A 24223-nucleotide genomic window follows, 5' to 3' on the forward strand; every position below is an offset into this window, starting at 1 on the left:
GCGAGAGTAGAGGCCAGAAAAAAAAGGAGGCCGGGGGGTGCGAGTAGAGGCCAGAAAGGCCCTTTTTTGTGGCTTCTTCCCTGTCTTTATCTCGCTTTCCTGCCTTGTTTACTCCTCTGATTCAAATTCTCTCTCGATCCGTGTGTTCTGCTTCCCACTCATCATATTCTCTCTTTTTCTCTGTCCTGTTCCTGAGGCTTCTTGCCTAGGAAGCCACGTCTCGTATGAGCTCTAAGACAGCCACATGCATTTTCTCTCAGGTGCAGGAGAGCCAAACGATTGGAGCTGCGGAAGAAGAAGGGAAGAGAGAAGGGGAGAGAAACATCTGAAGTGTCAAAGTCTCCCGGCAGCACCGAGAGTGAGAGCTGCGGTGAGTCGTGGGCCCTCGGGGCCCTGTCACCCCTCTTCTGCATCCTGGGCCCTCCCCGGCTCCCTCTCTTTCCCCCACTGCTACGATTATTTTTTTTTCCTGCTCTTGTGTACCTTCTTTCTCCATCTGTCTCTGACTTGTCCCCATCTTTTAGGTCCTCCCTCTTTCTGCCCTGCAGCCTGTGGCATTTTTTTCCTTCTTCCCCTCTTTCTGTTCAGCTCCCGGTTACTAGTTTTGCTTTCCTCCTGCTCTGTAGCCTGTCAGTACTTTTGCTGTCTTTGGTGCTCTCTGTCTGCCTCCTCGTCCCTTGATTCGAGGCCTTCCTTCTCGGCTCCGTAGCACGTCACAGATCTACTGCTTTCTCCATGTCTATTCTATTCTATTTCCTCATCTCTCTTTGTCCAGGTCCCTGCCGCTATTCTTTTTTCCTCTGTCATGCTGCAGGGTTTTTTTTTTGCATCTCCTTCCTGCTCCCCGTTCTTCATTTTCGGTCTGTGTCCTGCTCCCTCTTCTTCTTTCTGCTGCCGCTCTTGCTCTCTTGCTGCTGCTTCTTTCTCCGTCTCTGTGGGACTGCCTGTCCCCGTCCTTCTCTCGCCGTCCCTTTCCCTGCTTGGTGCTTTCTCGTTCCACCGCCGCTGTCCAGCCACCTGTCACTTTTCTCCTCTCTTGTAGTGGCCTGCACCCTGCTCCTCATTTTTGGCAGCCTCTGCCGAGCAGCGCGTCGCTCCGGGAGGCGACGGACGGACTGTTCGCCGCTGAATCAACGGGCGCAGCTGCGGGAAGGAGTGCCGAGGTGTCGGAGGGGCAGAGGGAGCGTCGGGGGCCCCGAGCCCCGGAGCAGAGCGGCTCCCGGGACTGGCTGGGTGCGTGACTGAGTAAAGACCTGCGGTCCCTTTTGCCCTGGCGGCTGCGTTTGTGCTTGGTTTGCACGGGACGAGGGGCTGCGCCAGAGGCCAGGGGAGAAGGGGACGGGCTGTGGGGCTGGGGCGACGGCCCCCTGTTCCTGCCGGGGTCCAGCCGTGGGCCGGGGCCGGGGGAGCCCCAGGTGCGGGCAGCGGGGCTGATGGCGACGGCCGCTCCCTGTGCCGGTGGAGGGCCCGGTGCTGCCGTGGCGCGGGTGGCCGTGGAGGGGCCGGTGCTGCCGTGGCGCGGGTGGCCGTGGAGGGGCCGGTACGATCGCTGCTGCCACCCGGTGAGCAAAGTTCGGTACTGCGGCTCGGGTGGCGCCGTGTCCAAGGGCTCGCTGCTGCCACCCGGTGAGCAAAGTTCGGTACTGCGGCTCGGGCGGCGCCAATGCGCGGTGGCGCCGTGTCCAAGAGCTCGCTGCTGCCACCCGGTGAGCAAAGTTCGGTACTGCCGCTCGAGTGGCGCAGGTGCTTTGCGCGCTGGGAGGAGCCGTGCCCTGTGTGTCCGGCGCTGCAATAAGGAACGCCTGCCTGCTTGCTGAAGTGCCCAAAGGGCTTCAGAGAGTCTTTGTGTTTGCCCAATGACGGCATCGTGGGCTCCAGCCGTGGGCCGGGGCCGGAAGAGCCCCAGGTGCGGGCAGCGGGGCTGATGGCGACGGCCCCTCCCTCTGCCGGTAGAGGGCCCGGTGCTGCCGTGCCGGGCCCGATGCGAGCCGAAGGAGGAGCGGAGCCATAGCCGGGTTGCGGCTGCAGCGAGGGAGAAGGTGAGCGCGGGGTATGGGGGTGGGGTTGGATGGAGCGGCGGGTCCCGGGGAAAAGCCCCCGGGAGGGCGGGGTCCGTGTCGGGGGCAAGGAGCGATGGGGGTGCGGCGCCGTGTCGGAGCCGCGAGTCGGGGTCTGCTCGGAGCCGGAGCCGGCGCTGGGCGCCGCCCCCGCCCCCGCTGGCGCCGCCCCCGCCCCCGCTGGCGCCGCCCCCGCCCCCGCTGGCGCCGCCCCCGCCCCCGCTGGCGCCGCCCCCGCCCCCGCTGGCGCCGCCGGCACCGCCCCCGCCCCCGCTGGCACCGCCCCCGCCCCCGCTTTCGCCGCCCCCGCCCCCGCTGGCGCCGCCCCCGCCCCCGCTGGCACCGCCCCCGGCCCCGCTGGCGCCGCCCCCGCCCCCGCCGCCCCCTGGCCGCAACGCGGTACTGCAGCCCGGCGTTCGGCTCAGAGTGTGGCCCCTCCGGCGCGCCGTCGGCTCGTGGCGCATGCGCGGTGCGGCGGAGCAGCATGGCGGCGGGCTGGTGTTCGGTGCCGGGGCGGCGGGGGAGCAGAGAGGCCAGCGGTGAGGCGCGGGCTCCCCTCCAGCGGGTGCGGGGGTGCGTGGTGGCTGCCCGAGGGTGGTGGGACGGGAAGCTTGGAGCCGGCCGCTGCGGCAGGCTGCAGGAGGCGAGCCGGGTGCGGGCAGCCCCGGGGCCAGAGGCGGGAGGTGACGGAAGGGAATGGGAGAAGGAGGCGGGCACCCCCCCCCCCCCCCAAGTCGGCAGTGCTCCCCCGGCCCCGCTCGCCCCGCGCAGCCGCCCCCAGCTGCCTCACGTCCCCTGAAGCCTGTGTCCCGGAGCGCCCGGCCTCCCCCAAGGCCCGTGGTGCGGGCTGCCTCGGCCTCCCTGAACGCCGTCGCCGCTGCTTGTTTATGTGTGGCAGGGGCTGCGCTGAGGACGCGTTTGTCCGTTCGTGCCCTGGGGATGCCGTTGGCTGCGCCCGCTCCAGGCTTGTGTGGGCTGCGTGTGCCGGGCCTCGCTGTGCTGGCGGCGTGGGGGCGAAAAGGGAGAGGCGGAGCGCTGAGTGGCTGCGGACAGGAGGTGGCGTGGCTGAAGCTGGAGAGTCCCGAGAAGGCTGAAGAAGAAGAAGAAGAAATGGAAGGCCACCTGGCTGGCAGCTGCCTGGCGCTGCGGGTGAGGAAGGCTCCGTCTTGGTAGCCCGCAGCAGGCCAGGCCGCCAGCGTGCCCCGCAGGGTCTGTATGTGTCACCAGCAGCAGCATGGTCCGGTTGTGGAGCGCGCGAGTGCAGCTGCGTGCGTAGGGAGCCTTGTCTCGTAAGAGCTGCGAGACATGGACGTTTTGTCTTAGGTGGGGGACAGCCAAGCGACCGGAGTTACGGAAGAGGAATGGAGGAGAGCAGGACGGAGAAGCGTCTGAAGCGGCAGAGTCTCCCGGGAGCGCGGAGAGCGAGAGCTGCGGTGAGTGGCGGGCCCTCGGGGCCCTGTCGCCCCTCTTCTGTGTCCCGAGCTGTCCCCTGGATCCTTCTCTCTCCCACGCTGCTGTGATTTTTTTTTTTTTTTTTCTTTTTCCTTTTGTTTTCCTTTCCCTGTACCTCCCGTCTTCTGTCTGCGTGTGTGTTCTGCTCCCTCTCCCTCTTTTTCTCCCTTCAGAATTTCTCTAGCCGGCTCCCTGTCTCTATTTCTCTGTCCTGCTGGCTGTCCGGTCGTTTCTTACTGTACCTCCCTGTCCAGCCGGCTCTCTTTTTGCTCTCCCTTTTTGCCTTTCTCTCCTTCTCTGTCCTGCTTCATGGCCCTTTCTTCTCTTTCTCTCCCTCTCTGTTCTCTAGCCCCTTGCTGGTTTGTTTTGGGGTTTCCCTGCACACACGCCCCCCGCCCCTTTCTTGGTCTCTTTGTCTAGATCTGACCCTTTCTTTGTTTCTCGGTCCCTTTTTTCCTGTTCACTGTCCTTTTTCTCTCTCTGTCTGTGTCCCCTGCGCTCCGTTGCCATCTTTATCTCTCCTTTCTTCTTCATCTCCTCCCCCTGCCCCCGTCTCTCTCTCCCTCTTTCGCGCTCACCGGCCCTACATTTTCGTGCTCCGTCTCTGCAAGGCTCCTCGTCCCTGTATTTCTTGATTTCTCTACCTCTCTGGCGTTTCCTTTCGACCCTTCTTTCTCTCTGAGCTTCTCGGTCTTCTCCCTTGTCTTATTTTCCTCTTCCTAGTGCTCTGCCCTGCTCCCCATCGCTTATTTTCTCTCTCCGTTTCTCTGCCCTGCTCCCCGTCCCTGTCTTTCTTTCTCCGTCCCCCTCGGCTGCTCCACAGCAGAGTTTTTCCTTTCTCCGGCTCTCTGACCCGCTCCCCGCCCACCCAGGTTGACCGTCCCAGGTTTTGTTCTGCGTCTCCATCCTGCCGCTGTCCTCATCTATCCTTTTGTGCCCTTCTCTTTCTGTCTCTTTTCGTGTGTCCCCGCTGCTTTTTTTCCCATCTCTGTCCAGCTCCCTGTCCCTTTCCTTTTTCCTCTTGCTGTCCTTTTGCCCTGCTTCCTCTTGCTGTTTTTTCTGCCTTTCTCTCTCTGCGCCATTCCCTCTCCCATCCTTTCTTTCTCGATCCCCCTGTGCAGCTCGCTGTCCCTTGTTTCCTTTCTCTCTTCCTCGGTATTTTTTTTCTTTCTCCATACCTCTCTCCCGCTGCCCGTCACGGTCGCATTTCTCCCCCCAACGCTGTCCTGCTCTGTCCCTTTTCTCTCTCTCTGTCGTTTTGTCCTGCTCCCTGTGTTTGTTTTTTAATTCCTCCCTCAGGGTCCCTCAGCCCGGTGCTGTTTTTTCCCTTCTCCGCCTCTGTCTCCTGCTGCCCAGCTGAGGCTTTTCCCCCTCCGTCTCTGTCCTGCTCCCCCGTCTCTTACTTGTGCCTGTCTTTCACTTTGTCCTGCCTCCTTGTCCCCTTTTTCTCTCTCAGCATCACCTTGTCCCGCTCCCTGTCCCTGTCTTTCTCTGACAATCTGTCCCGCTCCTTGTCCTTCTCTTTCCCTTTGCTGTTATTCCCCGTCCTTGTTCTGGCCTTTCTTCCTTCTCTTTCTGTCCTACTGCCCCAGTGCCTCTTTTTCCACCGCTGTCCTGCTCCCTGGCCCTTGTTTCCTCTCGCCGTCCCTCTGTCCTGCTTCCTGTCCCCAGTTTTTCTGTCTCTCTCTCTCGATCCTGCTGCCTGTCCGGTCGTTTCTTGCTGTACCTGCCTGTGCAGCCGGCTCTCCCTTTTTGCCTTTCTCTCCTTCTCTTCCTGCTTCCCGGCCCGTTCTTGTCTTCCTCTCTGTCTGTCCTCTATCCCCTTGCTGGTTTGTGTTGGGATTCCAACCCTGACCACCCACCCCCTTCTTCGTCTGACCCTTTCTTTGTTTCTTAGTACGTTTCTTCCTGTTGCCTGTCCTTTTTCTCTCTCTGTCAGTGTGTCCTGCACTGCGTGGGACGGTGGTGGGAGGCTGAAAAAGGGTGGGAAGCTGGGGGGGCGGAGTGGAGGCTGGAAAGAGGTAGGAGGTTGCAGAGGGGTGGGAAGCTGAATTAAGTAGAGGCCAGCAAAAAGGGAGTTAGGAGGCTATCGAGGGGTGGGAGGCGGGGGGGGGGGGGGCGAGGAGGGGGGAGTAGAGGCCAGGAAAAAAAAGGAGGCCGGAAAGGGGTGGGAGGCTGCAGAGGGGTGGGAGGCCGGGGGCGAGAGTAGAGGCCAGAAAAAAAGGGAGGCCGGAAAGGGGTGGGAGGCTGCAGAGGGGTGGGAGGCTGGGGGCGAGAGTAGAGGCCAGAAAAAAAAGGAGGCCGGGGGGTGCGAGTAGAGGCCAGAAAGGCCCTTTTTTGTGGCTTCTTCCCTGTCTTTATCTCTCTTTCCTGCCTTGTTTACTCCTCTGATTCAAGTTCTCTCTCGATCCGTGTGTTCTGCTTCCCACTCATCATATTCTCTCTTTTTCTCTGTCCTGTTCCTGAGGCTTCTTGCCTAGGAAGCCACGTCTCGTATGAGCTCTAAGACAGCCACATGCATTTTCTCTCAGGTGCAGGAGAGCCAAACGATTGGAGCTGCGGAAGAAGAAGGGAAGAGAGAAGGGGAGAGAAACATCTGAAGTGTCAAAGTCTCCCGGCAGCACCGAGAGTGAGAGCTGCGGTGAGTCGTGGGCCCTCGGGGCCCTGTCACCCCTCTTCTGCATCCTGGGCCCTCCCCGGCTCCCTCTCTTTCCCCCACTGCTACGATTATTTTTTTTTCCTGCTCTTGTGTACCTTCTTTCTCCATCTGTCTCTGACTTGTCCCCATCTTTTAGGTCCTCCCTCTTTCTGCCCTGCAGCCCGTGGCATTTTTTTCCTTCTTCCCCTCTTTCTGTTCAGCTCCCGGTTACTAGTTTTGCTTTCCTCCTACTCTGTAGCCTGTCAGTACTTTTGCTGTCTTTGGTGCTCTCTGTCTGGCTCCTCGTCCCTTGATTCGAGGCCTTCCTTCTCGGCTCCGTAGCACGTCACAGATCTACTGCTTTCTCCATGTCTATTCTATTCTATTTCCTCATCTCTCTTTGTCCAGGTCCCTGCCGCTATTCTTTTTTCCTCTGTCATGCTGCAGGGTTTTTTTTTGCATCTCCTTCCTGCTCCCCGTTCTTCATTTTCGGTCTGTGTCCTGCTCCCTCTTCTTCTTTCTGCTGCCGCTCTTGCTCTCTTGCTGCTGCTTCTTTCTCCGTCTCTGTGGGACTGCCTGTCCCCGTCCTTCTCTCGCCGTCCCTTTCCCTGCTTGGTGCTTTCTCGTTCCACCGCCGCTGTCCAGCCACCTGTCACTTTTCTCCTCTCTTGTAGTGGCCTGCACCCTGCTCCTCATTTTTGGCAGCCTCTGCCGAGCAGCGCGTCGCTCCGGGAGGCGACGGACGGACTGTTCGCCGCTGGATCAACGGGCGCAGCTGCGGGAAGGAGTGCCGAGGTGTCGGAGGGGCAGAGGGAGCGTCGGGGGCCCCGAGCCCCGGAGCAGAGCGGCTCCCGGGACTGGCTGGGTGCGTGACTGAGTAAAGACCTGCGGTCCCTTTTGCCCTGGCGGCTGCGTTTGTGCTTGGTTTGCACGGGACGAGGGGCTGCGCCAGAGGCCAGGGGAGGAGGGGACGGGCTGTGGGGCTGGGGCGACGGCCCCCTGTTCCTGCCGGGGTCCAGCCGTGGGCCGGGGCCGGGGGAGCCCCAGGTGCGGGCAGCGGGGCTGATGGCGATGGCCCCTCCCTGTGCCGGTGGAGGGCCCGGTGCTGCCGTGGCGCGGGTGGCCGTGGAGGGCCCGGTGCTGCCGTGGCGCGGGTGGCCGTGGAGGGGCCGGTGCTGCCGTGGCGCGGGTGGCCGTGGAGGGGCCGGTACGATCGCTGCTGCCACCCGGTGAGCAAAGTTCGGTACTGCGGCTCGGGTGGCGCCGTGTCCAAGGGCTCGCTGCTGCCACCCGGTGAGCAAAGTTCGGTACTGCGGCTCGGGCGGCGCCAATGCGCGGTGGCGCCGTGTCCAAGAGCTCGCTGCTGCCACCCGGTGAGCAAAGTTCGGTACTGCCGCTCGAGTGGCGCAGGTGCTTTGCGCGCTGGGAGGAGCCGTGCCCTGTGTGTCCGGCGCTGCAATAAGGAACGCCTGCCTGCTTGCTGAAGTGCCCAAAGGGCTTCAGAGAGTCTTTGTGTTTGCCCAATGACGGCATCGTGGGCTCCAGCCGTGGGCCGGGGCCGGAAGAGCCCCAGGTGCGGGCAGCGGGGCTGATGGCGACGGCCCCTCCCTCTGCCGGTAGAGGGCCCGGTGCTGCCGTGCCGGGCCCGATGCGAGCCGAAGGAGGAGCGGAGCCATAGCCGGGTTGCGGCTGCAGCGAGGGAGAAGGTGAGCGCGGGGTATGGGGGTGGGGTTGGATGGAGCGGCGGGTCCCGGGGAAAAGCCCCCGGGAGGGCGGGGTCCGTGTCGGGGGCAAGGAGCGATGGGGGGGCGGCGCCGTGTCGGAGCCGCGAGTCGGGGTCTGCTCGGAGGCGGAGCCGGAGCCGCCCCCGCCGGCGCCGCCCCCGCCCCCGCCGGCGCCGGCGCCGGCGCCGCCCCCGCCGGCGCCGCCCCCGCCCCCGCCGGCACCGCCCCCGCCCCCGCCGGCTCCGCCCCCGCCCCCGCAGGCGCCGCCCCCGCCCCCGCAGGCGCCGCCCCCGCCCCCGCAGGCACCGCCGCCGCCCCCGCTGGCGCCGCCCCCGCTCCCGCTGGCGCCGCCCCCGCTGGCGCCGCCCCCGCCCCCGCTGGCGCCGCCCCCGCCCCCGCTGGCGCCGCCCCCGCCCCCGCTGGCGCCGCCCCCGCTGGCGCCGCCCCCGCCCCCGCTGGCGCCGCCGGCACCGCCCCCGCCCCCGCTGGCACCGCCCCCGCTGGCGCCGCCCCCGCCCCCGCTGGCGCCGCCCCCGCCCCCGCTGGCGCCGCCCCCGCCCCCGATGGCGCCGCCACCGCCCCCGATGGCGCCGCCGCCGCCCCCGCCCCCGCTGGCGCCGCCCCCGCCCCCGCTGGCACCGCCCCCGCCCCCGCTGGCGCCGCCCCCGCTGGCGCCGCCCCCGCCCCCGCTGGCGCCGCCGGCGCCGCCCCCGCCCCCGCTGGCACCGCCCCCGCCCCCGCTGGCACCGCCCCCGCCCCCGCTGGCGCCGCCCCCGCCCCCGCTGGCGCCGCCCCCGCCCCCGCTGGCGCCGCCGGCGCCGCCCCCGCCCCCGCTGGCGCCGCCCCCGCTGGCACCGCCTTCGCTCCCGCTGGCACCGCCCCCGGCCCCGCTGGCGCCGCCCCCGCTGGCGCCGCCCCCTGGCCGCAACGCGGTACTGCAGCCCGGCGTTCGACTCAGAGTGTGGCCCCTCCGGCGCGCCGTCGGCTCGTGGCGCATGCGCGGTGCGGCGGAGCAGCATGGCGGCGGGCTGGTGTTCGGTGCCGGGGCGGCGGGGGAGCAGAGAGGCCAGCGGTGAGGCGCGGGCTCCCCTCCAGCGGGTGCGGGGGTGCGTGGTGGCTGCCCGAGGGTGGTGGGACGGGAAGCTTGGAGCCGGCCGCTGCGGCAGGCTGCAGGAGGCGAGCCGGGTGCGGGCAGCCCCGGGGCCAGAGGCGGGAGGTGACGGAAGGGAATGGGAGAAGGAGGCGGGCACCCCCCCCCCCCCCAAGTCGGCAGTGCTCCCCCGGCCCCGCTCGCCCCGCGCAGCCGCCCCCAGCTGCAGCACGTCCCCTGAAGCCTGTGTCCCGGAGCGCCCGGCCTCCCCCAAGGCCCGTGGTGCGGGCTGCCTCGGCCTCCCTGAACGCGGTCGCCGCTGCTTGTTTATGTGTGGCAGGGGCTGCGCTGAGGACGCGTTTGTCCGTTCGTGCCCTGGGGATGCCGTTGGCTGCGCCCGCTCCAGGCTTGTGTGGGCTGCGTGTGCCGGGCCTCGCTGTGCTGGCGGCGTGGGGGCGAAAAGGGAGAGGCGGAGCGCTGAGTGGCTGCGGACAGGAGGTGGCGTGGCTGAAGCTGGAGAGTCCCAAGAAGGCTGAAGAAGAAGAAGAAATGGAAGGCCACCTGGCTGGCAGCTGCCTGGCGCTGCGGGTGAGGAAGGCTCCGTCTTGGTAGCCCGCAGCAGGCCAGGCCGCCAGCGTGCCCCGCAGGGTCTGTATGTGTCACCAGCAGCAGCATGGTCCGGTTGTGGAGCGCGCGAGTGCAGCTGCGTGCGTAGGGAGCCTTGTCTCGTAAGAGCTGCGAGACATGGACGTTTTGTCTTAGGTGGGGGACAGCCAAGCGACCGGAGTTACGGAAGAGGAATGGAGGAGAGCAGGACGGAGAAGCGTCTGAAGCGGCAGAGTCTCCCGGGAGCGCGGAGAGCGAGAGCTGCGGTGAGTGGCGGGCCCTCGGGGCCCTGTCGCCCCTCTTCTGTGTCCCGAGCTGTCCCCTGGATCCTTCTCTCTCCCACGCTGCTGTGATTTTTTTTTTTTTTTTTCTTTTTCCTTTTGTTTTCCTTTCCCTGTACCTCCCGTCTTCTGTCTGTGTGTGTGTTCTGCTCCCTCTCCCTCTTTTTCTCCCTTCAGAATTTCTCTAGCCGGCTCCCTGTCTCTATTTCTCTGTCCTGCTGGCTGTCCGGTCGTTTCTTACTGTACCTCCCTGTCCAGCCGGCTCTCTTTTTGCTCTCCCTTTTTGCCTTTCTCTCCTTCTCTGTCCTGCTTCATGGCCCTTTCTTCTCTTTCTCTCCCTCTCTGTTCTCTAGCCCCTTGCTGGTTTGTTTTGGGGTTTCCCTGCACACACGCCCCCCGCCCCTTTCTTGGTCTCTTTGTCTAGATCTGACCCTTTCTTTGTTTCTCGGTCCCTTTTTTCCTGTTCACTGTCCTTTTTCTCTCTCTGTCTGTGTCCCCTGCGCTCCGTTGCCATCTTTATCTCTCCTTTCTTCTTCATCTCCTCCCCCTGCCCCCGTCTCTCTCTCCCTCTTTCGCGCTCACCGGCCCTACATTTTCGTGCTCCGTCTCTGCAAGGCTCCTCGTCCCTGTATTTCTTGATTTCTCTACCTCTCTGGCGTTTCCTTTCGACCCTTCTTTCTCTCTGAGCTTCTCGGTCTTCTCCCTTGTCTTATTTTCCTCTTCCTAGTGCTCTGCCCTGCTCCCCATCGCTTATTTTCTCTCTCCGTTTCTCTGCCCTGCTCCCCGTCCCTGTCTTTCTTTCTCCGTCCCCCTCTGCTGCTCCACAGCAGAGTTTTTCCTTTCTCCGGCTCTCTGACCCGCTCCCCGCCCACCCAGGTTGACCGTCCCAGGTTTTGTTCTGCGTCTCCATCCTGCCGCTGTCCTCATCTATCCTTTTGTGCCCTTCTCTTTCTGTCTCTTTTCGTGTGTCCCCGCTGCTTTTTTTCCCATCTCTGTCCAGCTCCCTGTCCCTTTCCTTTTTCCTCTTGCTGTCCTTTTGCCCTGCTTCCTCTTGCTGTTTTTTCTGCCTTTCTCTCTCTGCGCCATTCCCTCTCCCATCCTTTCTTTCTCGATCCCCCTGTGCAGCTCGCTGTCCCTTGTTTCCTTTCTCTCTTCCTCGGTATTTTTTTTCTTTCTCCATACCTCTCTCCCGCTGCCCGTCACGGTCGCATTTCTCCCCCCAACGCTGTCCTGCTCTGTCCCTTTTCTCTCTCTCTGTCGTTTTGTCCTGCTCCCTGTGTTTGTTTTTTAATTCCTCCCTCAGGGTCCCTCAGCCCGGTGCTGTTTTTTCCCTTCTCCGCCTCTGTCTCCTGCTGCCCAGCTGAGGCTTTTCCCCCTCCGTCTCTGTCCTGCTCCCCCGTCTCTTACTTGTGCCTGTCTTTCACTTTGTCCTGCCTCCTTGTCCCCTTTTTCTCTCTCAGTATCACCTTGTCCCGCTCCCTGTCCCTGTCTTTCTCTGACAATCTGTCCCGCTCCTTGTCCTTCTCTTTCCCTTTGCTGTTATTCCCCGTCCTTGTTCTGGCCTTTCTTCCTTCTCTTTCTGTCCTACTGCCCCAGTGCCTCTTTTTCCACCGCTGTCCTGCTCCCTGGCCCTTGTTTCCTCTCGCCGTCCCTCTGTCCTGCTTCCTGTCCCCAGTTTTTCTGTCTCTCTTTCTCGATCCTGCTGCCTGTCCGGTCGTTTCTTGCTGTACCTGCCTGTGCAGCCGGCTCTCCCTTTTTGCCTTTCTCTCCTTCTCTTCCTGCTTCCCGGCCCGTTCTTGTCTTCCTCTCTGTCTGTCCTCTATCCCCTTGCTGGTTTGTGTTGGGATTCCAACCCTGACCACCCACCCCCTTCTTCGTCTGACCCTTTCTTTGTTTCTTAGTACGTTTCTTCCTGTTGCCTGTCCTTTTTCTCTCTCTGTCAGTGTGTCCTGCACTGCGTGGGACGGTGGTGGGAGGCTGAAAAAGGGTGGGAAGCTGGGGGGGCGGAGTGGAGGCTGGAAAGAGGTAGGAGGTTGCAGAGGGGTGGGAAGCTGAATTAAGTAGAGGCCAGCAAAAAGGGAGTTAGGAGGCTATCGAGGGGTGGGAGGCGGGGGGGGGGGCGAGGAGGGGGGAGTAGAGGCCAGGAAAAAAAAGGAGGCCGGAAAGGGGTGGGAGGCTGCAGAGGGGTGGGAGGCCGGGGGCGAGAGTAGAGGCCAGAAAAAAAGGGAGGCCGGAAAGGGGTGGGAGGCTGCAGAGGGGTGGGAGGCTGGGGGCGAGAGTAGAGGCCAGAAAAAAAAGGAGGCCGGGGGGTGCGAGTAGAGGCCAGAAAGGCCCTTTTTTGTGGCTTCTTCCCTGTCTTTATCTCGCTTTCCTGCCTTGTTTACTCCTCTGATTCAAATTCTCTCTCGATCCGTGTGTTCTGCTTCCCACTCATCATATTCTCTCTTTTTCTCTGTCCTGTTCCTGAGGCTTCTTGCCTAGGAAGCCACGTCTCGTATGAGCTCTAAGACAGCCACATGCATTTTCTCTCAGGTGCAGGAGAGCCAAACGATTGGAGCTGCGGAAGAAGAAGGGAAGAGAGAAGGGGAGAGAAACATCTGAAGTGTCAAAGTCTCCCGGCAGCACCGAGAGTGAGAGCTGCGGTGAGTCGTGGGCCCTCGGGGCCCTGTCACCCCTCTTCTGCATCCTGGGCCCTCCCCGGCTCCCTCTCTTTCCCCCACTGCTACGATTATTTTTTTTTCCTGCTCTTGTGTACCTTCTTTCTCCATCTGTCTCTGACTTGTCCCCATCTTTTAGGTCCTCCCTCTTTCTGCCCTGCAGCCTGTGGCATTTTTTTCCTTCTTCCCCTCTTTCTGTTCAGCTCCCGGTTACTAGTTTTGCTTTCCTCCTACTCTGTAGCCTGTCAGTACTTTTGCTGTCTTTGGTGCTCTCTGTCTGCCTCCTCGTCCCTTGATTCGAGGCCTTCCTTCTCGGCTCCGTAGCACGTCACAGATCTACTGCTTTCTCCATGTCTATTCTATTCTATTTCCTCATCTCTCTTTGTCCAGGTCCCTGCCGCTATTCTTTTTTCCTCTGTCATGCTGCAGGGTTTTTTTTTTTGCATCTCCTTCCTGCTCCCCGTTCTTCATTTTCGGTCTATGTCCTGCTCCCTCTTCTTCTTTCTGCTGCCGCTCTTGCTCTCTTGCTGCTGCTTCTTTCTCCGTCTCTGTGGGACTGCCTGTCCCCGTCCTTCTCTCGCCGTCCCTTTCCCTGCTTGGTGCTTTCTCGTTCCACCGCCGCTGTCCAGCCACCTGTCACTTTTCTCCTCTCTTGTAGTGGCCTGCACCCTGCTCCTCATTTTTGGCAGCCTCTGCCGAGCAGCGCGTCGCTCCGGGAGGCGACGGACGGACTGTTCGCCGCTGAATCAACGGGCGCAGCTGCGGGAAGGAGTGCCGAGGTGTCGGAGGGGCAGAGGGAGCGTCGGGGGCCCCGAGCCCCGGAGCAGAGCGGCTCCCGGGACTGGCTGGGTGCGTGACTGAGTAAAGACCTGCGGTCCCTTTTGCCCTGGCGGCTGCGTTTGTGCTTGGTTTGCACGGGACGAGGGGCTGCGCCAGAGGCCAGGGGAGAAGGGGACGGGCTGTGGGGCTGGGGCGACGGCCCCCTGTTCCTGCCGGGGTCCAGCCGTGGGCCGGGGCCGGGGGAGCCCCAGGTGCGGGCAGCGGGGCTGATGGCGACGGCCGCTCCCTGTGCCGGTGGAGGGCCCGGTGCTGCCGTGGCGCGGGTGGCCGTGGAGGGGCCGGTGCTGCCGTGGCGCGGGTGGCCGTGGAGGGGCCGGTACGATCGCTGCTGCCACCCGGTGAGCAAAGTTCGGTACTGCGGCTCGGGTGGCGCCGTGTCCAAGGGCTCGCTGCTGCCACCCGGTGAGCAAAGTTCGGTACTGCGGCTCGGGCGGCGCCAATGCGCGGTGGCGCCGTGTCCAAGAGCTCGCTGCTGCCACCCGGTGAGCAAAGTTCGGTACTGCCGCTCGAGTGGCGCAGGTGCTTTGCGCGCTGGGAGGAGCCGTGCCCTGTGTGTCCGGCGCTGCAATAAGGAACGCCTGCCTGCTTGCTGAAGTGCCCAAAGGGCTTCAGAGAGTCTTTGTGTTTGCCCAATGACGGCATCGTGGGCTCCAGCCGTGGGCCGGGGCCGGAAGAGCCCCAGGTGCGGGCAGCGGGGCTGATGGCGACGGCCCCTCCCTCTGCCGGTAGAGGGCCCGGTGCTGCCGTGCCGGGCCCGATGCGAGACGAAGGAGGAGCGGAGCCATAGCCGGGTTGCGGCTGCAGCGAGGGAGAAGGTGAGCGCGGGGTATGGGGGTGGGGTTGGATGGAGCGGCGGGTCCCGGGGAAAAGCCCCCGGGAGGGCGGGGTCCGTGTCGGGGGCAAGGAGCGATGGGGGTGCGGCGCCGTGTCGGAGCCGCGAGTCGGGGTCTGCTCGGAGGCGGAGCCGGCGCCGCCCCCGCCCCCGCCGGCTCCGCCCCCGCCCCCGCCGGCGCCGCCCCCGCCGGCGCCGCCCCCGCCCCCGCAGGCACCGCCGGCGCCGCCCCCGCCGGCGCCGCCCCCGCCCCCGCAGGCACCGCCGCCGCCCCCGCTGGCACCGCCCCCGCCCCCGCTGGCGCCGCCCCCGCTGGCGCCGCCCCCGCCCCCGCTGGCGCCGCCCCCGCCCCCGCTGGCTCCGCCCCCGCTGGCGCCGCCCCCGCCCCCGCTGGCGCCGCCCCCGCCCCCGCTGGCGCCGCCCCCGCCCCCGCTGGCGCCGCCCCCGCCCCCGCTGGCGCCGCCCCCGCCCCCGCTGGCGCCGCCCTCGCCCCCGCTGGCGCCGCCCCCGCCCCCGCTGGCGCCGCCGGCACCGCCCCCGCCCCCGCTGGCACCGCCCCCGCCCCCGCTTTCGCCGCCCCCCGCCCCCGCTGGCGCCGCCCCCGCCCCCGCTGGCACCGCCCCCGGCCCCGCTGGCGCCGCCCCCGCCCCCGCCGCCCCCTGGCCGCAACGCGGTACTGCAGCCCGGCGTTCGGCTCAGAGTGTGGCCCCTCCGGCGCGCCGTCGGCTCGTGGCGCATGCGCGGTGCGGCGGAGCAGCATGGCGGCGGGCTGGTGTTCGGTGCCGGGGCGGCGGGGGAGCAGAGAGGCCAGCGGTGAGGCGCGGGCTCCCCTCCAGCGGGTGCGGGGGTGCGTGGTGGCTGCCCGAGGGTGGTGGGACGGGAAGCTTGGAGCCGGCCGCTGCGGCAGGCTGCAGGAGGCGAGCCGGGTGCGGGCAGCCCCGGGGCCAGAGGCGGGAGGTGACGGAAGGGAATGGGAGAAGGAGGCGGGCACCCCCCCCCCCCCCCCAAGTCGGCAGTGCTCCCCCGGCCCCGCTCGCCCCGCGCAGCCGCCCCCAGCTGCCTCACGTCCCCTGAAGCCTGTGTCCCGGAGCGCCCGGCCTCCCCCAAGGCCCGTGGTGCGGGCTGCCTCGGCCTCCTGAACGCGGTCGCCGCTGCTTGTTTATGTGTGGCAGGGGCTGCGCTGAGGACGCGTTTGTCCGTTCGTGCCCTGGGGATGCCGTTGGCTGCGCCCGCTCCAGGCTTGTGTGGGCTGCGTGTGCCGGGCCTCGCTGTGCTGGCGGCGTGGGGGGCGAAAAGGGAGAGGCGGAGCGCTGAGTGGCTGCGGGCAGGAGGTGGCGCGGCTGAAGCTGGAGAGTCCCGAGAAGGCTGAAGAAGAAGAAGAAGAAATGGAAGGCCACCTGGCTGGCAGCTGCCTGGCGCTGGCGGGTGAGGAAGGCTCCGTCTTGGTAGCCCGCAGCAGGCCAGGCCGCCAGCGTGCCCCGCAGGGTCTGTATGTGTCACCAGCAGCAGCATGTTCCGGTTGTGGAGCGCGGCGAGTGCGGCTGCGTGCGTAGGGAGCCTTGTCTCGTAAGAGCTGCGAGACATGGACGTTTTGTCTTAGGTGGGGGACAGCCAAGCGACCGGAGTTACGGAAGAGGAATGGAGGAGAGCAGGACGGAGAAGCGTCTGAAGCGGCAGAGTCTCCCGGGAGCGCGGAGAGCGAGAGCTGCGGTGAGTGGCGGGCCCTCGGGGCCCTGTCGCCCCTCTTCTGTGTCCCGAGCTGTCCCCTGGATCCTTCTCTCTCCCACGCTGCTGTGATTTTTTTTTTTTTCTTTTTCCTTTTGTTTTCCTTTCCCTGTACCTCCCGTCTTCTGTCTGCGTGTGTGTTCTGCTCCCTCTCCCTCTTTTTCTCCCTTCAGAATTTCTCTAGCCGGCTCCCTGTCTCTATTTCTCTGTCCTGCTGGCTGTCCGGTCGTTTCTTACTGTACCTCCCTGTCCAGCCGGCTCTCTTTTTGCTCTCCCTTTTTGCCTTTCTCTCCTTCTCTGTCCTGCTTCATGGCCCTTTCTTCTCTTTCTCTCCCTCTCTGTCTCTCTAGCCCCTTGCTGGTTTGTTTTGGGGTTTCCCTGCACACACGCCCCCCGCCCCTTTCTTGGTCTCTTTGTCTAGATCTGACCCTTTCTTTGTTTCTCGGTCCCTTTTTTCCTGTTCACTGTCCTTTTTCTCTCTCTGTCTGTGTCCCCTGCGCTCCGTTGCCATCTTTATCTCTCCTTTCTTCTTCATCTCCTCCCCCTGCCCCCGTCTCTCTCTCCCTCTTTCGCGCTCACCGGCCCTACATTTTCGTGCTCCGTCTCTGCAAGGCTCCTCGTCCCTGTATTTCTTGATTTCTCTACCTCTCTGGCGTTTCCTTTCGACCCTTCTTTCTCTCTGAGCTTCTCGGTCTTCTCCCTTGTCTTATTTTCCTCTTCCTAGTGCTCTGCCCTGCTCCCCATCGCTTATTTTCTCTCTCCGTTTCTCTGCCCTGCTCCCCGTCCCTGTCTTTCTTTCTCCGTCCCCCTCGGCTGCTCCACAGCAGAGTTTTTCCTTTCTCCGGCTCTCTGACCCGCTCCCCGCCCACCCAGGTTGACCGTCCCAGGTTTTGTTCTGCGTCTCCATCCTGCCGCTGTCCTCATCTATCCTTTTGTGCCCTTCTCTTTCTGTCTCTTTTCGTGTGTCCCCGCTGCTTTTTTTCCCATCTCTGTCCAGCTCCCTGTCCCTTTCCTTTTTCCTCTTGCTGTCCTTTTGCCCTGCTTCCTCTTGCTGTTTTTTCTGCCTTTCTCTCTCTGCGCCATTCCCTCTCCCATCCTTTCTTTCTCGATCCCCCTGTGCAGCTCGCTGTCCCTTGTTTCCTTTCTCTCTTCCTCGGTATTTTTTTCTTTCTCCATACCTCTCTCCCGCTGCCCGTCACGGTCGCATTTCTCCCCCAACGCTGTCCTGCTCTGTCCCTTTTCTCTCTCTCTGTCGTTTTGTCCTGCTCCCTGTGTTTGTTTTTAATTCCTCCCTCAGGGTCCCTCAGCCCGGTGCTGTTTTTTCCCTTCTCCGCCTCTGTCTCCTGCTGCCCAGCTGAGGCTTTTCCCCCTCCGTCTCTGTCCTGCTCCCCCGTCTCTTACTTGTGCCTGTCTTTCACTTTGTCCTGCCTCCTTGTCCCCTTTTTCTCTCTCAGCATCACCTTGTCCCGCTCCCTGTCCCTGTCTTTCTCTGACAATCTGTCCCGCTCCTTGTCCTTCTCTTTCCCTTTGCTGTTATTCCCCGTCCTTGTTCTGGCCTTTCTTCCTTCTCTTTCTGTCCTACTGCCCCAGTGCCTCTTTTTCCACCGCTGTCCTGCTCCCTGGCCCTTGTTTCCTCTCGCCGTCCCTCTGTCCTGCTTCCTGTCCCCAGTTTTTCTGTCTCTCTCTCTCGATCCTGCTGCCTGTCCGGTCGTTTCTTGCTGTACCTGCCTGTGCAGCCGGCTCTCCCTTTTTGCCTTTCTCTCCTTCTCTTCCTGCTTCCCGGCCCGTTCTTGTCTTCCTCTCTGTCTGTCCTCTATCCCCTTGCTGGTTTGTGTTGGGATTCCAACCCTGACCACCCACCCCCTTCTTCGTCTGACCCTTTCTTTGTTTCTTAGTACGTTTCTTCCTGTTGCCTGTCCTTTTTCTCTCTCTGTCAGTGTGTCCTGCACTGCGTGGGACGGTGGTGGGAGGCTGAAAAAGGGTGGGAAGCTGGGGGGGGCGGAGTGGAGGCTGGAAAGAGGTAGGAGGTTGCAGAGGGGTGGGAAGCTGAATTAAGTAGAGGCCAGCAAAAAGGGAGTTAGGAGGCTATCGAGGGGTGGGAGGCGGGGGGGGGGGGTGCGAGGAGGGGGGAGTAGAGGCCAGGAAAAAAAGGAGGCCGGAAGGGGTGGGAGGCTGCAGAGGGGTGGGAGGCCGGGGGCGAGAGTAGAGGCCAGAAAAAAAGGGAGGCCGGAAAGGGGTGGGAGGCTGCAGAGGGGTGGGAGGCTGGGGGCGAGAGTAGAGGCCAGAAAAAAAAGGAGGCCGGGGGTGCGAGTAGAGGCCAGAAAGGCCCTTTTTTGTGGCTTCTTCCCTGTCTTTATCTCTCTTTCCTGCCTTGTTTACTCCTCTGATTCAAGTTCTCTCTCGATCCGTGTGTTCTGCTTTCCACTCATCATATTCTCTCTTTTTCTCTGTCCTGTTCCTGAGGCTTCTTGTCTAGGAAGCCACGTCTCGTATGAGCTCTAAGACAGCCACATGCATTTTCTCTCAGGTGCAGGAGAGCCAAACGATTGGAGTTGCGGAAGAAGAAGGGAAGAGAGAAGGGGAGAGAAACATCTGAAGTGTCAAAGTCTCCCGGCAGCACCGAGAGTGAGAGCTGCGGTGAGTCGTGGGCCCTCGGGCCCTGTCACCCCTCTTCTGCATCCTGGGCCCTCCCCGGCTCCCTCTCTTTCCCCCACTGCTACGATTATTTTTTTTCCTGCTCTTGTGTACCTTCTTTCTCCATCTGTCTCTGACTTGTCCCCATCTTTTAGGTCCTCCCTCTTTCTGCCCTGCAGCCCGTGGCATTTTTTTCCTTCTTCCCCTCTTTCTGTTCAGCTCCGGTTACTAGTTTTGCTTTCCTCCTACTCTGTAGCCTGTCAGTACTTTTGCTGTCTTTGGTGCTCTCTGTCTGCCTCCTCGTCCCTTGATTCGAGGCCTTCCTTCTCGGCTCCGTAGCACGTCACAGATCTACTGCTTTCTCCATGTCTATTCTATTCTATTTCCTCATCTCTCTTTGTCCAGGTCCCTGCCGCTATTCTTTTTTCCTCTGTCATGCTGCAGGGGTTTTTTTTGCATCTCCTTCCTGCTCCCCGTTCTTCATTTTCGGTCTGTGTCCTGCTCCCTCTTCTTCTTTCTGCTGCCGCTCTTGCTCTCTTGCTGCTGCTTCTTTCTCCGTCTCTGTGGGACTGCCTGTCCCCGTCCTTCTCTCGCCGTCCCTTTCCCTGCTTGGTGCTTTCTCGTTCCACCGCCGCTGTCCAGCCACCTGTCACTTTTCTCCTCTCTTGTAGTGGCCTGCACCCTGCTCCTCATTTTTGGCAGCCTCTGCCGAGCAGCGCGTCGCTCCGGGAGGCGACGGACGGACTGTTCGCCGCTGGATCAACGGGCGCAGCTGCGGGAAGGAGTGCCGAGGTGTCGGAGGGGCAGAGGGAGCGTCGGGGGCCCCGAGCCCCGGAGCAGAGCGGCTCCCGGGAGTGGCTGGGTGCGTGACTGAGTAAAGACCTGCGGTCCCTTTTGCCCTGGCGGCTGCGTTTGTGCTTGGTTTGCACGGGACGAGGGGCTGCGCCAGAGGCCAGGGGAGGAGGGGACGGGCTGTGGGGCTGGGGCGACGGCCCCCTCTTCCTGCCGGGGTCCATCCGTGGGCCGGGGCCGGGGGAGCCCCAGGTGCGGGCAGCGGGGCTGATGGCGACGGCCGCTCCCTGTGCCGGTGGAGGGCCCGGTGCTGCCGTGGCGCGGGTGGCCGTGGAGGGGCCGGTGCTGCCGTGGCGCGGGTGGCCGTGGAGGGGCCGGTACGATCGCTGCTGCCACCCGGTGAGCAAAGTTCGGTACTGCGGCTCGAGTGGCGCAGGTGCTTTGCGCGCTGGGAGGAGCCGTGCCCTGTGTGTCCGGCGCTGCAATAAGGAACGCCTGCCTGCTTGCTGAAGTGCCCAAAGGGCTTCAGAGAGTCTTTGTGTTTGCCCAATGACGGCATCGTGGGCTCCAGCCGTGGGCCGGGGCCGGAAGAGCCCCAGGTGCGGGGGCAGCGGGGCTGATGGCGACGGCCCCTCCCTCTGCCGGTAGAGGGCCCGGTGCTGCCGTGCCGGGCCCGATGCGAGCCGAAGGAGGAGCGGAGCCATAGCCGGGTTGCGGCTGCAGCGAGGGAGAAGGTGAGCGCGAGGTATGGGGGGGGGGGTTGGATGGAGCGGCGGGTCCCGGGGAAAAGCCCCCGGGAGGGCGGGGTCCGTGTCGGGGGCAAGGAGCGATGGGGGGTGCGTCGCCGTGTCGGAGCCGCGAGTCGGGGTCTGCTCGGAGCCGGAGCCGGCTATGGGCGCCGCCCCCGCCCCCGCTGGCGCCGCCCCCGCCCCCGCTGGCACCGCCGCCCGCCCCCGCTGGCGCCGCCCCCGCCCCCGCTGGCGCCGCCCCCGCCCCCGCTGGCACCGCCCCCGCCCCCGCTGGCGCCGCCCCCGCCCCCGCTGGCGCCGCCCCCGCCCCCGCTGGCGCCGCCCCCGCCCCCGCTGGCGCCGCCCCCGCCCCCGCTGGCGCCGCCCCCGCCCCCGCTGGCGCCGCCCCCGCCCCCGCTGGAGGAGGCGGGAGTAGAGGCCAGGAAAAAAAAGGAGGCCGGAAAGGGGTGGGAGGCTGCAGAGGGGTGGGAGGCCGGGGGCGAGAGTAGAGGCCAGAAAAAAAGGGAGGCCGGAAAGGGGTGGGAGGCTGCAGAGGGGTGGGAGGCTGGGGGCGAGAGTAGAGGCCAGAAAAAAAAGGAGGCCGGGGGGTGCGAGTAGAGGCCAGAAAGGCCCTTTTTTGTGGCTTCTTCCCTGTCTTTATCTCTCTTTCCTGCCTTGTTTACTCCTCTGATTCAAGTTCTCTCTCGATCCGTGTGTTCTGCTTCCCACTCATCATATTCTCTCTTTTTCTCTGTCCTGTTCCTGAGGCTTCTTGCCTAGGAAGCCACGTCTCGTATGAGCTCTAAGACAGCCACATGCATTTTCTCTCAGGTGCAGGAGAGCCAAACGATTGGAGTTGCGGAAGAAGAAGGGAAGAGAGAAGGGGAGAGAAACATCTGAAGTGTCAAAGTCTCCCGGCAGCACCGAGAGTGAGAGCTGCGGTGAGTCGTGGGCCCTCGGGGCCCTGTCACCCCTCTTCTGCATCCTGGGCCCTCCCCGGCTCCCTCTCTTTCCCCCACTGCTACGATTATTTTTTTTTCCTGCTCTTGTGTACCTTCTTTCTCCATCTGTCTCTGACTTGTCCCCATCTTTTAGGTCCTCCCTCTTTCTGCCCTGCAGCCCGTGGCATTTTTTTCCTTCTTCCCCTCTTTCTGTTCAGCTCCCGGTTACTAGTTTTGCTTTCCTCCTACTCTGTAGCCTGTCAGTACTTTTGCTGTCTTTGGTGCTCTCTGTCTGGCTCCTCGTCCCTTGATTCGAGGCCTTCCTTCTCGGCTCCGTAGCACGTCACAGATCTACTGCTTTCTCCATGTCTATTCTATTCTATTTCCTCATCTCTCTTTGTCCAGGTCCCTGCCGCTATTCTTTTTTCCTCTGTCATGCTGCAGGGTTTTTTTTTGCATCTCCTTCCTGCTCCCCGTTCTTCATTTTCGGTCTGTGTCCTGCTCCCTCTTCTTCTTTCTGCTGCCGCTCTTGCTCTCTTGCTGCTGCTTCTTTCTCCGTCTCTGTGGGACTGCCTGTCCCCGTCCTTCTCTCGCCGTCCCTTTCCCTGCTTGGTGCTTTCTCGTTCCACCGCCGCTGTCCAGCCACCTGTCACTTTTCTCCTCTCTTGTAGTGGCCTGCACCCTGCTCCTCATTTTTGGCAGCCTCTGCCGAGCAGCGCGTCGCTCCGGGAGGCGACGGACGGACTGTTCGCCGCTGGATCAACGGGCGCAGCTGCGGGAAGGAGTGCCGAGGTGTCGGAGGGGCAGAGGGAGCGTCGGGGGCCCCGAGCCCCGGAGCAGAGCGGCTCCCGGGACTGGCTGGGTGCGTGACTGAGTAAAGACCTGCGGTCCCTTTTGCCCTGGCGGCTGCGTTTGTGCTTGGTTTGCACGGGACGAGGGGCTGCGCCAGAGGCCAGGGGAGGAGGGGACGGGCTGTGGGGCTGGGGCGACGGCCCCCTGTTCCTGCCGGGGTCCAGCCGTGGGCCGGGGCCGGGGGAGCCCCAGGTGCGGGCAGCGGGGCTGATGGCGATGGCCCCTCCCTGTGCCGGTGGAGGGCCCGGTGCTGCCGTGGCGCGGGTGGCCGTGGAGGGCCCGGTGCTGCCGTGGCGCGGGTGGCCGTGGAGGGGCCGGTGCTGCCGTGGCGCGGGTGGCCGTGGAGGGGCCGGTACGATCGCTGCTGCCACCCGGTGAGCAAAGTTCGGTACTGCGGCTCGGGTGGCGCCGTGTCCAAGGGCTCGCTGCTGCCACCCGGTGAGCAAAGTTCGGTACTGCGGCTCGGGCGGCGCCAATGCGCGGTGGCGCCGTGTCCAAGAGCTCGCTGCTGCCACCCGGTGAGCAAAGTTCGGTACTGCCGCTCGAGTGGCGCAGGTGCTTTGCGCGCTGGGAGGAGCCGTGCCCTGTGTGTCCGGCGCTGCAATAAGGAACGCCTGCCTGCTTGCTGAAGTGCCCAAAGGGCTTCAGAGAGTCTTTGTGTTTGCCCAATGACGGCATCGTGGGCTCCAGCCGTGGGCCGGGGCCGGAAGAGCCCCAGGTGCGGGCAGCGGGGCTGATGGCGACGGCCCCTCCCTCTGCCGGGTAGAGGGCCCGGTGCTGCCGTGCCGGGCCCGATGCGAGCCGAAGGAGGAGCGGAGCCATAGCCGGGTTGCGGCTGCAGCGAGGGAGAAGAGAGCGCGGGGTATGGGGGTGGGGTTGGATGGAGCGGCGGGTCCCGGGGAAAAGCCCCCGGGAGGGCGGGGTCCGTGTCGGGGGCAAGGAGCGATGGGGGGGCGGCGCCCTGTCGGAGCCGCGAGTCGGGGTCTGCTCGGAGGCGGAGCCGGAGCCGCCCCCGCCGGCGCCGCCCCCGCCCCCGCCGGCGCCGGCGCCGGCGCCGCCCCCGCCGGCGCCGCCCCCGCCCCCGCCGGCACCGCCCCCGCCCCCGCCGGCTCCGCCCCCGCCCCCGCAGGCGCCGCCCCCGCCCCCGCAGGCGCCGCCCCCGCCCCCGCAGGCACCGCCGCCGCCCCCGCTGGCGCCGCCCCCGCTCCCGCTGGCGCCGCCCCCGCTGGCGCCGCCCCCGCCCCCGCTGGCGCCGCCCCCGCCCCCGCTGGCGCCGCCCCCGCCCCCCGCTGGCGCCGCCCCCGCTGGCGCCGCCCCCGCCCCCGCTGGCGCCGCCGGCACCGCCCCCGCCCCCGCTGGCACCGCCCCCGCTGGCGCCGCCCCCGCCCCCGCTGGCGCCGCCCCCGCCCCCGCTGGCGCCGCCCCCGCCCCCGATGGCGCCGCCACCGCCCCCGATGGCGCCGCCGCCGCCCCCGCCCCCCGCTGGCGCCGCCCCCGCCCCCGCTGGCACCGCCCCCGCCCCCGCTGGCGCCGCCCCCGCTGGCGCCGCCCCCGCCCCCGCTGGCGCCGCCGGCGCCGCCCCCACCCCCGCTGGCACCGCCCCCGCCCCCGCTGGCACCGCCCCCGCCCCCGCTGGCGCCGCCCCCGCCCCCGCTGGCGCCGCCCCCGCCCCCGCTGGCGCCGCCGGCGCCGCCCCCGCCCCCGCTGGCGCCGCCCCCGCTGGCACCGCCTTCGCTCCCGCTGGCACCGCCCCCGGCCCCGCTGGCGCCGCCCCCGCTGGCGCCGCCCCCTGGCCGCAACGCGGTACTGCAGCCCGGCGTTCGACTCAGAGTGTGGCCCCTCCGGCGCGCCGTCGGCTCGTGGCGCATGCGCGGTGCGGCGGAGCAGCATGGCGGCGGGCTGGTGTTCGGTGCCGGGGCGGCGGGGGAGCAGAGAGGCCAGCGGTGAGGCGCGGGCTCCCCTCCAGCGGGTGCGGGGGTGCGTGGTGGCTGCCCGAGGGTGGTGGGACGGGAAGCTTGGAGCCGGCCGCTGCGGCAGGCTGCAGGAGGCGAGCCGGGTGCGGGCAGCCCCGGGGCCAGAGGCGGGAGGTGACGGAAGGGAATGGGAGAAGGAGGCGGGCACCCCCCCCCCCCCCAAGTCGGCAGTGCTCCCCCGGCCCCGCTCGCCCCGCGCAGCCGCCCCCAGCTGCAGCACGTCCCCTGAAGCCTGTGTCCCGGAGCGCCCGGCCTCCCCCAAGGCCCGTGGTGCGGGCTGCCTCGGCCTCCCTGAACGCGGTCGCCGCTGCTTGTTTATGTGTGGCAGGGGCTGCGCTGAGGACGCGTTTGTCCGTTCGTGCCCTGGGGATGCCGTTGGCTGCGCCCGCTCCAGGCTTGTG

General features: G+C 65.3%; 1 protein-coding gene across 1 annotated transcript; it reads left to right on the top strand.

Annotated features, from left to right (window-relative positions):
* The first annotated feature begins 2013 nt into the window (after window positions 1–2013).
* On the top strand, window positions 2014–19294 carry LOC142359258 (uncharacterized). The gene is made up of 9 exons (XM_075411961.1): window positions 2014–2039; window positions 2483–2596; window positions 3381–3490; window positions 6041–6150; window positions 6822–7012; window positions 9724–9833; window positions 15778–15887; window positions 18430–18539; window positions 19208–19294. Exons 2-8 carry the CDS (start codon window positions 2520–2522, stop codon window positions 18496–18498), a joined length of 777 nt encoding a protein of 258 aa, XP_075268076.1. The 5' UTR covers window positions 2014–2039; window positions 2483–2519; the 3' UTR covers window positions 18499–18539; window positions 19208–19294.
* The last annotated feature ends 4929 nt before the right edge of the window (window positions 19295–24223 follow it).

This window comes from Opisthocomus hoazin, unplaced genomic scaffold (genome assembly GCF_030867145.1).
Source record: "Opisthocomus hoazin isolate bOpiHoa1 unplaced genomic scaffold, bOpiHoa1.hap1 HAP1_SCAFFOLD_352, whole genome shotgun sequence".
In the NCBI taxonomy this organism is placed as follows: Eukaryota; Metazoa; Chordata; class Aves; order Opisthocomiformes; family Opisthocomidae; genus Opisthocomus; species Opisthocomus hoazin.

What these genes read in the sequence shown, in the direction of transcription:
- LOC142359258 (XM_075411961.1), top strand. Translation starts at nt 2,520, where the DNA reads ATGCGCGGTGCGGCGGAGCAGCATGGCGGCGGGCTGGTGTTCGGTGCC. An exon ending in GGGGAGCAGAGAGGCCAGCG is followed by an intron (nt 2,597 to 3,380) that starts GTGAGGCGCGGG and finishes GTTTTGTCTTAG; the next exon opens with GTGGGGGACAGCCAAGCGAC. An exon ending in CGCGGAGAGCGAGAGCTGCG is followed by an intron (nt 3,491 to 6,040) that starts GTGAGTGGCGGG and finishes ATTTTCTCTCAG; the next exon opens with GTGCAGGAGAGCCAAACGAT.